The following is an 18,062-nucleotide window of genomic DNA, read 5'->3' on the forward strand; positions in this document are numbered from 1 at the left end:
TTGGTCTTGGCCATAGTGGAGTTTGGAGTGTGACTGACTGAGATTGTGGAAAGGTGTCTTTTATACCGATAATGAGTTAAAACAGGTGCCATTAATACAGGTAACGGGTGGAGCCTCGTTAGACCTCGTTAGAAGAAGTTAGACCTCTTTGACAGCCAGAAATCTTGCTTGTTTGTAGGTGACCAAATACTTATTTTCCACACTAATTTGGAAATAAATTCTTTAAAAATCAAACAATGGGATTTTCTGTTTTTTTCCCCACGTTCTGTCTCTCATGGTTGAGGTTTACCCATGTTGACAATTACAATCTCTAATCTTTTCAAGTAGGAGAACTTGCACAATTGATGGTTGACTAAATACTTATTTGCCCCACTGTATATACAGTGGTACCTCTACTTACGAGATGTATTGTTTCTGGAAGTAGTTTCTGAACTGGAATATTCTGGACGTAGAGATGCGTTTTCCATGTAAATTACCTAATCCGTTCCAAACCCACAAAAATTCAGATATAAATATTTTATAATGCAGCAGAACATGTTACAATTAGATCATTGCACAATAAACATAAAATCTGAGTTGCGCATAATTTACTTGCTTTCAGCATTGAATGATTTAAATCATCATCCATATGTACACAAACAATCACTCTCCCTCCTTGCATCTGAATCAGACGCTTTCATACAGAGATTGAGCCCAGAGATCCCAAAAGTGGTTTCCGTGGCAACAACATAAAAAGCCAACCACGCCCACTGCAATAGCATCACGCTGCTGATCTTTATGGCTACAGCGTTACGACGTGTCACAATTTGGCCTCGAAGGATGCATTAAAATTTAAAGCCACATTGAAGATTTGATTGACTGGAAAAAGTAACATTGGTTTGACTGAATGGCAGCGGGAAGAAATTAAGCTAATAAACTTGAGCATGTTTTTCTTCCACTCCTCCTAGCCTTTTCTTTTTTCTTTTTCTTCTCTCTATCCCTTTTCTAAGTTGTTCATTTTGTCATCATTTCAAGAGGAACCCAACGGAATAATTGTCCCCACAAAACAGCCTGCGGACATCTCAAACCTCGCCGGATCATTAGTCTCCTCAATCTATTTTTTGGGGTGGCTTTGGCTCATACTCGAACTTTCATTATTTCACGATCAATATTGAATTAAGACAGATTTACCTTAAGCTTTCTAATGAAAATTACTAGGTTGGTTAAGTTAAGGCTCAGTCATTGCAAGCTTCAAACATCACATTGCTAAGTGTTAAACTATCCAATTAGTTCAAATGTAGAAAAAAAACTGCAGTAAATTGGAGTGACCAGGCGCACTCTCTTCAAGGGTTTTTTACTTATTTTAATTACATTTAGCTGTTTTGTCCACATGCATCATATTTATACTAGTTTTGCACAGGGGTGAAAGTGGCTAGAATTACTTGCTGGAACTCCCTGACATGAAGGTCACCATGGATCCAGATTTTTTTTGTGCCTTTGGCACAATTATACCTATAATACTTACACACACAAACATGGTTTTACATGTGCATTAAGCTACTGCATTATACATACTGTCACAAAACATACCATATTTTTCGGACTATAAGTTGCACCAGCCATAAAATGCCCAACGAAGAGGATAAAAACATATATAAGTCGCACCGGAGTATAAGTCGCATTTTTGGGGAAAAATTACTTGATAAAATCCAACACATAGAACAGATATGTCATCTTGAAAGGCAATTTAATATAAAAATACAATAGAGAACAACATGCTGAATAAGTGTACAGTATGATAATGTTACGTGATGCATGAACAATGAAATGTGAACGCTACGGCTCAGTCCTGGCTATACAGCGAGCTAAACTCCCAAATGACAATTCTGGACGTCCGTATAATTTGCTGACTTTATTTTGGCTGTCATTATGACACCATCATTTGAAGAGAAACTAAAAATAGAAATAATACAAATCAATTTCGTCCTCGATACAAAACAGGTTCGCATCAACGTAATTAGCTGCTATTACAGCAATGACACAAACGGTTAGCATGCGTTCGCTAGCATTAGCACATCGTTCAAATAACAACACAACTGGCTCTATGTGTCCGATCGCGGGTGGAAAACACACAACAACAACAACAGAAAAGATGATACACACAGGAGTTGCCTCTGTAGAGATATTTTACAAGCATAAAATATGAACGTAGGTTCGCAGCCGTCTCTCACACGCTCAGACGCTGCGTAGCTGTACGTCTTCTTTTGGCATGTGAGTGCTCTTCTTCGGGTAAACAAGTGCGAGTGCGCCCCCACTTCGGCGTGAAAGTGCCACAAACTAAAAGCATGCATTTCAATATAAAAAAAAGTCAATAATACAATTGAACACACATTGCCAAAGGTAGAATACGAACGTGGCCATAGCTATTTAGAGTTATTCAGATAACCATAGCATAAAGAACATGCTAACAAGTTTACCAAACCATCAGTGTCACTCCAAAACACCAAAATAACATGTGAAATGATATAATGTGTTAATAATTTCACAAATAAGTCGCTCCTGAGTATAAATCGCACCCCCAGCCAAACTATGAAAAAAACTGCGACTAATAGTCCGAAAAATACGGTACATTAGAAACTGATTTTCATTCAAAATTGTATTTTTTCAATGATTTGCAAAATAACAGTTAACAAAAACAACACTAAGCCCAACCTCCAACTCCTAATTTTTATTTTCATTTTTCATTATTTTTCATTTCCTCACATCTAAATGCAAGCCCTAAATTTTAACTACTTAAGAACATAGGATGTACATTAAAATTGAAGATAATGTAAACATTGACTTATTATTTGTTTAAATAATAAATATATAAGAAACAAAACCAATGTGCTGCCGTGGTATGCAAACTTGACATTGCAGAGATTGCACACGACAGTGTACCTACCCTCTGTTGTTTCGTTGAAATAAGTTCATGTGCTTTGGTCACTCCGGTGCACTTTGTTGGCTTTGTGATGCTTTCCCCGCTTGAATCCCAAGCTTCTGCCATGCTCAACTTTCCGCACATATATTTTTATTAACCCTTTTTTAACAGTCGACGGGATGGTGTGCTCGTCGACGCATTTACGCCATCGATGACGTTGACTACGTCGACAGCTGTAATATACTGTGTGTATATATATATATATATATATATATATATATATGGCGGAAAACACAGACAAGACTGAAAAAGCAGTTTCTGCTCTTGCACTCCTCTTTAAAAGAAACTGCTGTATTTTAAGCCAAAACACCTGTTGTGTTTGATAGAACAATTTATCTATATGCTGCCATAGCAGATTCATGGCACATGAAGCCCCCAAACTATTTTTAATTTGCCCGTTTTACCCTGAAAACCCCCGTTTAACGTCACGCAACCGTTTTTGTTTCAAACTTAGCCATGAAAACAAAGTAAGTAATTTTATTTATTATTCAAAATGGCTGTCATTTTTAGCTTAGAATCATTAACTAATGTCTAATATTTCGTTTAAAAAAAAAGATTTTAAAAAATGATTCACTCACAGACTTTTAAATAAATTATGTCACAAAGAAAAAAATAGTGTCTGTAAAAAATCACGGATATCTACCTCATAACTATAGCTTAATTGTATTTTTGTCAGGAATGCGGGCAGGCAGGTGGTGTGTGGACCCAAGTGCAGGGAAAGGGAAGCGAGGCAAAAAGGTGGTGCAAAAGTAATTTAATTAAAGCCGACAGAAAACAAAGTACAACCCAAAACTGAGATGATCCAAAAAAACACAGTAGCAAACAAAACCCAGGGTATTGGCCAAAACTGGTCTCAAAAAACTTACTAGGTAGAGGAACACAATGGCTGGGGCGCAGGAACGGACAAGGATCAACGTTGGCATGAACGAAGACATTGACGATGACGCAACAAGGAGTGAAAAGAAACTGGGAGCTTATATACTCACAGAGACAAGGGGTAACGAGACAACGAGGAACAGATGGGTGACACAGAAGGATACAGATTGGCGGATACACTAGGAGCAGGTACAACAGGTGAAATCAATGGGCAATCACAGGAGCACACTAGGAGGGAACCAACACAAAACCTAACAATTTTTTTCGTTACTGTCGCATTTTCCCTAATATTTCAGACGATAAATAATCAATCCAAACAAAGAAAAAAATGGGAAAAAAAGTTTAAAGGGGTAAATATATGAAAAAGAAAATCTCGACCACTGCTTGATGTCTGCGATTTCTGCGTCACGACCCTTGTTATATACCATGTTTCACCCATAAAATGTCCCCAAAATCCAGTTGTGGCCATTCACAGCTGTGTCTTGACACTCAGTGATACATGCTACATGTAGTTTTTTGATCAAAACAAGGTAAGTATGCGATAATATCTCATTAAAGTCATGGCGTCTGTAATTCTGCTCTCGCGTGCTCTCACCACCAGATAGGGTTTTGCCTTTTTTTTTTTTTTTTTTTTAAAATGCCCTCATGTCCAAAATTTTTCTTCCCCCAGAAAATTGAGATTTTAAGCTTTCCAATGATGTATTACAAATGCATATCGGATAATTTTGAAATTTGGCCAAATTGGGGGTCTCAGAGCAGAACTTCAAGTCACCTCAGTGTTTTCCACCATATACACATACATACAGAAATCTGACTCAATATTCAAAGAACCAGAAAATTCATTGACTGCTCAATTTTATTTAAAAGGGTGCAGAATAGAAAAAAAAACAAGCAAAAAAATTGACTGCACTGTAAATAGAAGTTTAACAAGCTCAAATCCTCCAAAACCTAGCATAATGGCAGATTGCAGGCAACAATCAGGTGCATATCGCCACCTACTGTACTAGAGTATGCAGCACCCATCTGAAGGTGAGTTTCTCTCACTGTTGGTTTTTATTGGTCAATATTTTGTACACCTGCCTAATCTTGCTTGTACGTGTGTTCCTGCCTCTAGTGCTCAATTACAGTATATTTGCACGGGGCTTATCGATTGCGCCAGAGGCATGAAAAAGAAACTATCAATTCACAACGTGAAAAAAAAGAAAACAAACAAAAGCAACTTGTAACCCAGGGGGCATTTTGAAAAGTAGTGGAGAAAAAAGTACAGATACGTGCTTTAAAATGTAGTGAACTAAAACTAAAAAGTACCACTTCATATTTGTACTCAAATCGAGTACAGATGCACCAAAATGTACTAAAGTAAAGTAACGAAGTACTTTTACTTCGTTACATTCCACCACTGATATTTGGTCAATCTGCGCATGTCAAAATAACTTGTTACGACTCGGGGTTTGAACCTCGGTTTTGGGATCACGGTTTCGGTTTGCGTTTTTTTTTTTTTTTTTTTTTTTTTTTAAACTGCCTTTATTTTGCTTTTAAGAAAATGAAATAAACACTTAAAATGTAAACATTTTCAACTGTTAAAATGCCTCTTAGCTCTTTGGCTAGTGTAGTGACTGACTACTGAAATACACACACAGTAGTAAAAAAGTTACTTGGTAAATTTACTGGTGTTACCTTTCATGTTTTTTTTTCTTTTCATTTTTTCCCAAAAAAAACCCAAACAAAAAAACTAAAATATAGTAACCTTTGCTATGTTTGGAGGTCATTTAATGTTGTGAATCAACCGTTAAAGTTGATAAAATTGATCCCGAGTTGATAAAATTGATCCCGTTTTCGCATTAGTTCCCTTCTGTCTACTTTAGACATGTGAAAATTTTAAAACTGTTTCATCCTTTAAAGATAGACTGAAGTCAAGATTTTGCCGATTTAGGAGTATTTTAGATAAAAAATTACTTAAGTTCGCTAGGAAGGTTCACTACAACAGAGCCTTTCTGAGAAGTTTACTGCTCTAAAATGGCGGGCGCTTTATGCATGAGATATCTAGGCGTAGACCGTAGGCTGTCGGCTACAGTCAGGAAATATTGGAGCCACCTAGCCTAGCATCAGTTTGCTACAGCGTCACAACAAACACTCTTCCCTCTCCGTGTCTCTGACTTTTCTCACATCATTCAACCAACGTATTAGCGCACATTGTCTCATGCCGAAACGATGACGAAATCCGAACGGAGGGAAAAAAAACGTAATGCACGACAAACGTACAGATTTTGAACGTAACGTACGGCGTACACATTTAAAAATCAGTGCTCACTTGTACAAATTACGCCGAGACCGTACAACTTGACAGGTATGAATTATAGTGGACCGTCACAGTTAGGTAGTAGCACTCTGTAGAATGGGACGTCCAACTATCAGTGGTCAGGGCGAAACTATGTGCTTTAGCGAAATCATCTTCGATGGCTTTGCATGCCATTTCATAAATGTCGGGGATTACGTTGTTGGAGAAATATGTCCGCGAGGGAACAATGTAACGCGGGTCAAGCGTTGCAAATAAATTAAGGAAGTCCGCCCTGTGTTTTCACTGGTGTCATCTTGGGGGTTGTCCTGCTCTGAGAAAGTGATAACTGTGGGTGATGCCGGCTGAGGTGCCGGAGTCATGTTATAAGTGTTGCCATTAGCATAGGGAACAAGTGCTGAGCAATGCTTGCAAATTGTTTTTAAAAAAAAATATTTTCTCTCGCTCCGCATTGTAGTCCACGGGGAAACCGAAATGTTGCCACACCGCAGATTTGAAAGAAGCCGGTCCTTCCTCAAAATTCGGTCTCTCCACTCCTCCGCTCGCCATAGCTTTTTGTTTTCTTTCTTGTTTTACTTTCACTTCGCTCATAAGCGAGGGAGGGCGTTACTCGGCTTCTATTACACAGGTGCTTGACAGCGATCGGACATTTACTTGCGGGGCGGGAATTTCTCCACAGTGGTGCTTCCCTTCACACACAGGCACACAGAGCTCGACCAATTCATTGCACAAGCGCTCTGAATAAATTAATGAATCTCGCCCGGCTTTGCCAAACTTTATGAAAAAAAATGTCACTCACTTTGAATTCTGCAAAACGACAAGCATTCTGAGGCTGCATGCAATTCAATATAATGGTCATTTTCCAGTTTGAACACACAATAGATCTCCTCAGAATAACTGTTATCAGGAGTCAGTGCCAGTGCGGGGCTATTTTTTAAGTGAATGCGAACAACCTTTGTTGGCTGTCGTCATAGCGACAGTCAGCAACGTCTTTTGTGGGATAATTTAAATCTTTCTGACAGAGTCATCTAATTTATCTACGTTCGGTAGAAGAGAAGAAAAGAACAAAAGCACAAATCACAACCCCGTCAACCAGCAAAGTTCCTCGTCATCCATCAACCGCAGAGACTTTAGTCCTCAATAACAGCATTACAAAGTGCAGTCTAACCACATTTGACCTCGGCTTCCAGGTGAGCACAGTCAAGTCAATGACTCAGACGATGAATGTGGAGGACAACGACAAGCGGCCAAACATTTATCATAAAGTAGAGAAATGCGTTTTAAAAGGAAACACCGGAAGAACGCGATAAGGACGAAGTATCATTCTTAACACAGGAAAAAGGGCTGTATTGATATGGTACTTAAATAGCTTTTTACGAATGACAAACTGTATTTGATCTAAAAGATGCCATTTCTGGAGAAATTGTGAGGGAATGTTTTGATCTCACTTCCTGTAGATTTTTGGTCACTTGGTATAAATTTGGGGGCATTTACAGGTCACTTCTTTGTTAACCTATTGGCTGCCAATGACTACAGCCTTCAATGATACTAAAAGATGAGCATTCCCAGCCAGTCATCCAGGTGTCTTATTGTTGTTAATTTGGGTCACTTCCTAGACATTTTGAGGCATTCTGGGAACTAGAGATGTGACGGAAAATTTAGCGCCGAAAACAGCCAAAATTGCATTTTTGGTTTTCAGTAAAAAGACCGAAATTTTATGAGCAAAAAGTCTGAAGAAAAGTAGTCCTCTTGTAATAAAACGTAATCAAAACACGGCAACAAGCTGGCTACTACTGGCACACAGTCAAAATGTCTGCAATTTAGAACTATGGTCATTTTCGGACTGTAAGGTAGGCCTGTCGCGATAACAAATTTTAGTGTGCGATAATTTATCTCATAAATTATTGCGATATGCGATATTATTGCGCCTCCCCATTTTTTTAAAAAAACAATTTACAATAACAAAGTGAGAATACAGTATGTATTAATAGATCAAGTACACCCATTTAAACGCGATAAATATTTACTCTTAAATTCAGAAATACTTTTTAAGAAATAATTAAAAACAATAAACCATACCTCTTAAGTAAAAGACAGCAATATTAATACCGCACAGAAACACAGAATAAATAAAATGTGTTTTTCAAGAAAAAAAAAAAAAATGCACTTAATAACTTAAGCATTTAGGCAAATGAAAACTTTTCCCCTCATAGCTTCTGCTATGGTATTCCATAGTGATGCAACGATACAGTTAAGTGACAGTTCGATATGATTTTTGATACAGAGGACACGATTTTTGATTTGATTCAATACATTTAATGCTCTGGGAAAAAAAAATAACAATTGTACTTTTTTTTGTTTTTGTTTTTGTTTTTTGCTAACAAGCAAAAATTCAATTGCCATCATATAAACATGCATTTTAGTGCATAATATTTATGTGCTTACATAGCCAATGGCATGGGACGTAACACATCTAGTTTGCTATTTTTATGATATCTCGTGTGTGCGTGCATTAAAAAAGTTAGCAAACACCACAGAAGTCACGTCTGCTCATTACTGCACAAGTGCATAACACCAGCATATGACAATCGACTTTCATAAACAGGACGAGTTTGAAGCACAGTGCTCTTAATTTGCCACTCAATGTTCATCATGTCCATTCAGCTGTCCGTTGTCAAAGCGAGGTTGTTCGTAGGTCGTTCGGGGTCCTGGTGCCGGGATTGGCAATTGGGCGGCGTAGGGTCGGTCGCCAACGGGCTTACACTCACAAGGGATTCCCACGATTACTGGGTTCTAGATAACAGAGCTGATTTGTGTACACTCTAACCCTTTCAATCACTTATCTTATAGACTCCACCACCCCCATCCCCCCCTTTCCCTGGTCAACAGGCCCCCCACATGGTGTCAACCAGAAATACATCTAGCTGACGATAGCACCAACATATTAGTAGTTCGTGTAGACGTTCAACGTATTTCTTGTTGTAGTTTGTAGTTTGTGTTTGTGTTTCTTTTCTTTCTTGACTTGTGTTTCTTTTCTTCTGTTCCCCCATAACCACATAATAAACGAGGTATGTTGAATGATCACAATGGGAGTATGTCAGACTCTCAATGTGAAACATTAAAACTGTTCAGACTATCCGGGCACTTAGACTTCCATTCTCCGTGTCAAACAGCTGAACAGAACCGGTTAAAAAAAAAAATGTATATATATATATATATATATATATATATATATTAGGGCTGTCAAACCATTAAAATTTTTAATCGAGTTAATTACAGCTTAAAAATTAATTAATCGCAATTAATCGCAATTCAAACCATCTATAAAATATGCCATAATTTTTTAAAATTATATATATATTCTGTAAAATAAATTGTTGGAATGGAAAGATAAGACACAAAATGGATATATACATTCAACATACGGTACAAAAGGACTGTAGTGGGCATTTCACTCTACTGTCATTTAAATCTGTCTATGCTGTCCTCACTCCGAAGCGTCTACTTTTTCCAAAGCTAGACAGCTAGTGAACGACGCCTTAATAATTAGACTTCTTCCTTTTTCATCTGATTTATTAATAAAATGGCCTCAAACCATTGTCCTCTTTAGACCGTCGTAAAACTACAAAAAAAAAGTACACAAGCATTGCATTAGCAACAACGTTAGCTTAGCACGCTATACAGGTTCACTAAACATAAACAAAAAGCGTCTCATACAAAAAATATAACATTTCGCTCACTAACATAATATGTACATTCTTTACAACAACCATACTTACGGACAAATCTTGTCCAAGGATCATATAAGCACAACATTATCAGCCTGAGACGTCGTGCAGGTATAATGAACTGGAAAGAAAACAATAAACCATGTCGCAAAGCGACCACAAGAGTTCGCTGTTGGACAGCAAAAAAAGTCTTGCTGTTAAACTTACCAAAAGGCAGAATACTTTCTGAGCGGGACATGTGCGTTAATTGCGTCAAATATTTTAACGTGATTAATTAAAAAAATTCATTACCGCGCGTTAACGCGATAATTTTGACAGCCCTAATATATATATATATATATGTGTATATATATATATATATGTGTATATATATATATATATATATTTTTTTTTGTACTGTTTTCCTGCTGAGTGTGCATTATCACCAAGTTGGTGTTGTCTTTGTAGACGCTACAATATGTGCTCGTATGTCAATGTTTATTCGAAATAGCTGGAAACCCTAGTTTTAAAGGAGTGCCAAAAAATTGATTATTAGATCCATCGCGATCCATCGCGATTCGACACATGACGATTCAATTACGATTCATAAATGTTCAAAAACGATGATTTTCCCTAATAACTTTATGACAGCCGCTTATAGCGGAACGAAATTGAAGACACGTCTGCCGCTCCCGGACACCTTTAACGGACGCACGCACAACGTAATGATGGATGCTGCCGGTTACTGAGCAAGAGATTTACTCTTTTTCAAAAGACTAGAAAAATAAATTTGCGTATAAGAAAGGCAGGGACCCAGCGGTCGCACTTCCGTACGCAAGTTATCTTTTAGAGCGAGAGGGGAAGAGAGATAGTTCGTTGCTCCTTGTCTTTCAGTTGTCCAGCAGTAGGTTCAAGTCGTGTTAATTGGAAAAAGTCCCTAGTGTTTTGCGGTGTCCGTCTGTCAGAAGTGAGTACACGAACCCTGTTGTACTGTTTAGCCTTTTTTGTTGTTGATTTTGGGATGTTACTAGTTAGCGCCGAGTGCTATGCTAATTAGCGACTTCGCTAATATGTATTTCCATTTCAAGTTGTGCATTGTTTGGACGTGTACATAAATTACTCCAGATGCAGAACGTCTAAAACCAGGATTAAGTACAGTGGTAACACTACAAACATGCGAAATAGTACAGAAATCTGTTAAAACAAAGTATATTGGTTAAAAGAAGTCTTATTTCCAAAGACACTTTGTGTGTATCCAGAAAATGTGGAATTCATTCCACCATTGTAAATTTTGTTGAGAGAAGTAAGTACTGCCTTTGAAACAGCTAATGTTTTTGCACCTTCTTGTGAAAAAGAGTATCTCAAGTCAGCTGTCTGTTGTATGGGCATGTTGATAAATAAGTACTGCCTTTAAAATGGTTAATGTTTTAGCGCTTTCTTATTTAAAAAAAAAAAAAAAAAAAAAAAGCTTTTTGTTGTATGGGCATGTTGTCATCGTTCCTGTTGAATCATTAGGATATTTTAAAGAAATAATGGACATAAATTTGTTTGGCTACTTTATTAATTAGTAATGTATAAGGCATCGATATTCGTGATAACCTTGATCATCGACAATACCGGGATCAGCGTTCAATAATCGAATCGTAGCACCCTGAATCGCAATCGAATCGAATCGCGGGGTACCTAAGATGGTACACCCCTACTAAGTTTGTTTATTTATTTTTGGAGTAAACATTTTTAATTTTACCTTCAAAAACATGTATAGTAAACAACTGAAACTAAACAAAATTAGTCTTGAGTTTTTTCAACACAAACTAAACAAAGATATTTTGAGATGACTAAAATATAACTAAGACTACTAAGTTTTATAGTCAAGACGAAAACCATGCAGGTCAGAATGTGATGATAATTGTTGTCTTAATCCACAATTTAAAGAGGAAAGGACATGGTTGGTTTTGTAAAATTTAAAAAAGCAACAATAATTTGTTGAAGAACAGTGCCGATAAAAACATTAATAAACTTGAGCAAAATACATTTTTCACGCAATTATTCAATGAATCGGGAGAATAATAGACTCTGAAAATGGCCGATTGTGACAGCCAAAATGAAAACAAATAGCCTAGAAATAAAAATTGGTTACCTGAGCGTCCATGAGCAGGTGTCTCATGAGAGTCATGGACTTGGTGAAGGGGTCTCCGTCCCGTTCCCCCGTCAGTAAGTCATGCTCGTTGCAACTCAGGCTCCACGGCCGGCTCACCATGAACTGAGCAAGTTGGTCGTTAAGATTGTTGAGGGACTGCACGGCTGCGTAGGAAAATACCAAAAAAAAGTCACATCCAGTACAGACATCATATCTTCTGTCTTTTCGTTTGTCTGCTCGCTCATGACAATCCTTCCAACGAGGTTGCTCTGATCCTTTCCTCAGCCAATGAAACTCTCCTTTCAGACAACAGGGGAACCATTAGGCCCAATCCATTAGTGAGACACAGAAATCAACATTCGCTCCATTATGTGATATTATTCTTCCTGGGGACCGCCGGCGTAATAACGGCATTATGTCTTGTTGCGGTTAATGGCCGTTTTGCAGCGCTTTGTCTCGCTGGCTTTATGCAAAGCTGGCCTTTTGCCGCTGTCAGACTTCGTGTAAGAATTGTCCTCTCAGTGCAGTCATATTTCATAGCGAGCGAGAACATTGTAATGGATTGTTTATCTTTTATCTAAATGAGTCAGTGCCAATGACGGCGATAGAAGTCCAATCTATTTGAACTAGGAGAGAAGGGACGAAATGCAAGAAAGTAAGGATACGTCTACACTAGGACAGATAATGGCCTTAAACCAGTAATTAGTTAGACTATACGGCATGTCGGCTCTTGTCCGGATACGTTCTTACACGGAGAAGGTAGGCGGGTAATATTACCCATCTCATACCTGTCGACCCGAGGCCGTTGGCAATCTTACAATTTGTGAAGCATGCCCTTACAAATTGGTGACTAATCTTACAACGTTGTATATAGCGTGCAATATGACACAAAAATCCAACTCCATTTTTAAAATAATATGAATTTATTGGTAATATTGTAACATATAACCTGGTGCAATCAAAGAACAGTTAATATCTTCAGCTACATCATGATTACTAAAATTTAAACAGTGACTTTTGTTATAATTGTATGTAGCACTTTTGGCAATTTCTATCACGTCTTTTGATGGCTGCACGTCATGGCACTTCAGCTCACAAGTCAATTTGACTTGAAGGTAGTCGTTAGTGTGTCCAATTATAAATTAAAAAGGTCAGTTGATAAAATTATCTTACCGGTGCAATCTTTGAGTCAGGGAACATTTCTTTTACTAATTCTGAGAAGTGATCAGCAATAGTTGCGGGCAAATTTTGTTCGGCAACAAATTGGCAGAATAAAATCTCCGCTTTTGTCACTTTGCATTCTGCAGGCTTCATCTTTATGACCAGTGTTGTTAAATTTTAAAAAGTAATAATTACACTTACAAATTACTTCTCCCAAAAGTTATTGAGCTAGTAACTCAGTTACTTGAATGTAAGAGTAATTAGTTGCTTGGCAAAATAACTGGTGTTTCCTTTCATGTTTTTTTTTTTTTTTTCATTTAAAAGAAAAAAAAAAAAAAAAGTTTGGAAGTCATTTAACTCATTTGCTCCCAGAAACATATAAATACGTTCTATATTTAAATGCTTCATTTTTCCAAAAACGTATTTGTACGTCTTTTGAATCTAGAATCTATAGCTTGCGATCTATCTGAGAAACAAAAAAGCAAGGCTCCAAACCCATTTTAAAGCAATAAACCCGGCCACTGGAAGGCAGTAGCGCATTTTGTAAAGACCTACAACATGATTCAACAGCAATGAAAGGCCGGGCAGCACGGTCGGAGCGCTGGCGGCAGTATGCCAGGCGGCGGACAACCGTACAAAACAACCGAGAGGGCGCCTGGAATGCCAGGCGCTGGACGACGGAGCAAAACGACTGAGAACACCGTGCAGCGGGCTCGCCAAGCAGACCCCGCAGAGATTAAAAAATAATCCATTTTTGTGAGACAGACAACGATGAGGGAAAAGTTTACACGCCAGACGCGGCGACAACGGCGTCATCTCGGCGACAATAGGCGTCATCTCTCAGTAGTCATGTGTAAACAAATTGTTACTTTGCTATCAAAAGCTCTATTTTTCTTGTTTATTATGATATTTTTTTAAAGGAAACATTATTCAGATGTTTGGGATGTAATTAATGCAAAAAAATAGCTGTGTTAAAGTGTATGCGTTTACAAAAAGCTCATTTTCTCCGTTTTTTCATCAGAAACTGGAAAATTGCTCAAACTAAGCTATTTTCTAATGCTGATTTCTAAAGAATGGAAAAAGATATGAACTTACTTTTTTTTCTGCTGAAAGAAGAGAGTCTAATCTTTCTTTTGGTGGGTTCCATGTTTATATAGCAATAGAAAAGAAATTTCTGTGGGCCTTGCAAAATCAGTCAAAATCCAGAAAAACGGCCGGGAGCAAAGGGCCTTGCTCTGGTGAAAATGGCTGGGAGTGAATGAGTTAATGTTGTGACTCAACTGTTAAAGTTGTTAAAATTGCTCCCGTTATTCCATAATTTCCCTTCTGTCTACTTTCGACATGTGAAAGTTTTAAAACCGTTTCATCATTTAATGATAGATTCAAGTCAAGATTTTGCCTATTTAGGAGTATTTTAGATAAAAAGTTATTTAGGTTCGCTAAGAATGTTCACTGCAACAGAGCCTTTCTGAGAAGTCTACTGCTTTAAAATGGCGGCTGGTTACTAACGCCGCTGAGTCTGTCATTTTGCATGTAGTTCTATATGCATGTGATATCTAGGAGTAGATTGTAGGCTGTCGGCTACAGTCAGGAAATATTGGAGCCACCTAGCCTAGCATTGCGTTTGCTACAGCATCACAACAAACAATCTTCTCTCTCCGTGTCTCTGACTTTTCTCGCGTCATTCAACCAATGTAGTAACGCATAGTAACGCACAATGTCTCGTTGCCGAAATGGTGACAAATTCCGAACGGAGAAAAAAAACGTAATGCACAAAAAACGTACAGAATTTGACTTACGACGGCGTACACATTTGAAAATCAGTGCTCACTTGTACAAATTACGCCGAAACCGTACAACTAGACAGGTATGCCATCTCTTGATATAGACGGCTGTCTTCATATAACAATCGTATAAAAAACGTGTAACTCAGGAAGTGACGTCATCGAGCGTGTCATCGCCATTGTTAGTGCGGCATGACGGCATTGTAAACAATGGAGGTGGACAATCAAGACGTGGAATTCCTGCTCCTCTTTTCTTTTCCACAGTCATTGCTTACAGTTTATCATCTAGAGCGGGGGTCGGCAACCCGTGTTTTGAGAGCCGCATGCGGCTCCTTAGCGCTGCCCTAGTGGCTCCCTGGAGCGTTTCAAAAATGTTTGAAAATGGAAAAAGATGGGGGAAGGAAATATATTTTTTGTTGGAACATGGTTTCTGTATAAGGACAAACATTACACAAATAGTCTTTGTTTTAGTTTTCCAATGCTGTAAAAATGTATAGAACAAATATTAAATTACAACATTTCTGTCAGCGAAGTTTTGCGTCATAGCCTGCAACGCACTGGTTCTATTAGCAGGGTGGCCGGCGGCTATACAATCGGACATGGATTCCAAAGAGGAAAAGAGAAAAAAAACTGAGGAGTACAGAGGACTCAACCTTTCTTGGGCCAATCAATTGCATTCATTGCCAATGCGGAATAATTTTCTAAATGTTTGCTCTGTAGCGAGAAGTTGTCAAATCACAAAAGGAGTAATGTAGAAAGACATTTGCAGGGAAGGCATACTACTTTTGCAGCCGAGTACACAGTAAGTGTGACTGCATTACTTCTGGAGAAATTAGAGGAGTAAATAGTAAGAGCAAAAATAGATTTAAAAAAGGCAAGGCAAGGCAAATTTATTTATATACCACAATTCAACACAAGGCAATTCAAAGTGCTTTACATCACATGAAGATCATAAAAATCACATTTAAATCAATACAACGTAAAAGCCAAGACAATCAAAATCGGAAATAAAATTATAAATAAAAATCGCATTTAATCACTAATAGAATAAAAAATTTTTTTTTTTTTAACTACTACTACTAACAATAATTGAAATCAGCAATGGAGATAAGCACAAGAAGAATAGAAAGCAAGTAGATTGAAATATATAGACAGTTATGGATATGCAGTGCTAAACAAAAGCGTTTTTAGCCTTGATTTAAAAGAGCTAACAGTTTGAGCATACTTCAGACGTTCAGGCAACTTGTTCCAGAGGTAAGGAGCATAATAACTAAATGCTGCCTCACCCTGTTTGGTTCTTGTTCTTGGAACATGCAGGAGACCGGTTCCAGACGACCTTAGGGGTCTAGATGTCTCATCGGAATCTAACAAATCCAGCATGTATTTTGGTCGAAGGCCATTAAGTGTTTTGTAGACGAGCAGTAGTATTTTATAGTCTATCGTTTGACTCAATGGAAGCCAGTGTAGCGATTTCAAAACCGGTGTAATGTGGTCCAGCTTCCTTGTATTTGTGAGGACTCTGGCTGCAGCATTCTGTACTAGCTGCAGCTTCCTGACTGATTTTTTTATCAAGACCCGTAAATATAACGTTGCAATAGTCCAATCTGCTGAAAATGAATGCATGCATAAGTTTTTCCCATGTCTTGTTGAGTCAGAAGCCCCTTAATTCTGGTTATATTTTTTAGGTGGTAATAAGCAGTGGATTGTATCTCCAAACTCCACTACAGCTTCAACTTTTGTTGCAACTCGGAATAAATAAAGTGTGGAAAACCGTTCACAGATGGTGACTGGTAAATTAGGGAGTTATTCATCAACATATCAGAACACCTATTTGCAGACTTCAAAAACAAAACCGAGATAATACAGAAAATCAAATACATGCCTCTCGTACTAAGACAGTGAAGGAATGGGTCATAAAAATGGCGGGCAACTTCACCAATCATCAAATCAAGTACATATGCTTCAATTCAGTGCCCATTTGCGGTCCTCCCATTGCGGATTACACTCAATGCTCACCCAACTGGAGTATATAAAAATGCTTAGAGGAAAATTAAACCCTGAAATGTGAACGGTGTGGTACCCCAAGTCACAGAGGCGCTAAATAAGTTTCATTTGATGACGTTTCCCCCCGTCAAAACTGTCGCCACTTTCAGGAGCGCCACTGTTATGCACAAGCACTCCTCATTGCAGTTTCCACTTGCAGGAAATATACGAAATATAATTTCTATTTATTATTTTCCAAGTGGTGAGTGCGCAACTGAGCATCGATTGTATCATCCCAAGTAACGATGTCAGTCTTTCGTTGTTGTTTTCTAAAGATTAATTTCAATCACAACTCGGCGACTGCTCATAAACGCCAAGCGTTCCCTCCCTTCACTCTCGCTCCAGCTTGATGCGCTCAATTGTGTTCACAAAATAAACAGTGATCACAAAATGGAGCTCACGACCCAGGTTCTAGAAGGTGTAGTAATTTCGCAATTTCCTGCCGGCGAGTAATGAGTTTCCGGTTCAGAGGTTGATGACGTAACACATGAGGCTGCTCCTTTCTAAGCATGCATAGTTTGCATAAATGCAGGCGTACCTTGCACAAATGCAGTGGGTCCTTAAACGCAACTTAAACGTAGTGCGGACAGGTATAAAAATAGTCGACAAAATACTGCGGAGAAAATTATCTGTCCTAGTTTAGACGTAGCCCAAGAACGATTTCTTGTCTATCAATGTTCCCGAGGCGTCGTGTGCAAACATCGATTGTTTTGAGAAGGAAGGCGGTGCTAATTTCTGTTCGCGTGTGATTAGCCTCTTCCAATTCATATTAGCATTTAGCTAGTGGGCGTTCAGTTGAAGAAATGTATTTTGTAATTTAGTGCACAATATGTGTCTTTTGGTTGTATTAACCCACTTGGAAGCCATTAAAATTGGACTCTTTTTCAGCAACTGTTCTAAATCTGCAATACAAGTCTGTTTGCATCTGTATATGCTAAATTAAATATGTCATGGCGGATGACAGATCAACCTCAAATTTTTTTTAGATGTTCGATCTAAATCTTATATCAATTGGAAGTCTATTGCCTCCAATGGAAGCCAACGCGTTAAATAGAAAATGAGTGGATGGGGGTTTTTGAGTTCTAAAGGATTAATC

General features: G+C 38.1%; 1 protein-coding gene across 3 annotated transcripts in view; it reads right to left on the minus strand.

Moving 5' to 3' along the window:
* Nucleotides 1-18,062, minus strand: part of kaznb (kazrin, periplakin interacting protein b) — a 256,139-nt gene that overhangs the window by 190,385 nt on the left and 47,692 nt on the right. For 2 of the 3 annotated variants that reach the window (XM_057847064.1, XM_057847066.1), the window contains exon 5: nt 11,979-12,142. The exons of the other annotated variant lie outside the window; for it this stretch is intronic. In XM_057847064.1, the coding sequence (XP_057703047.1) occupies nt 11,979-12,142 (164 nt within the window). The remainder of the gene's footprint in view (nt 1-11,978; nt 12,143-18,062) is intronic. 3 annotated transcript variants of the gene reach the window in all.

The sequence above is a fragment of the Corythoichthys intestinalis genome, chromosome 9 (genome assembly GCF_030265065.1).
Source record: "Corythoichthys intestinalis isolate RoL2023-P3 chromosome 9, ASM3026506v1, whole genome shotgun sequence".
NCBI classification, from domain to species: Eukaryota; Metazoa; Chordata; class Actinopteri; order Syngnathiformes; family Syngnathidae; genus Corythoichthys; species Corythoichthys intestinalis.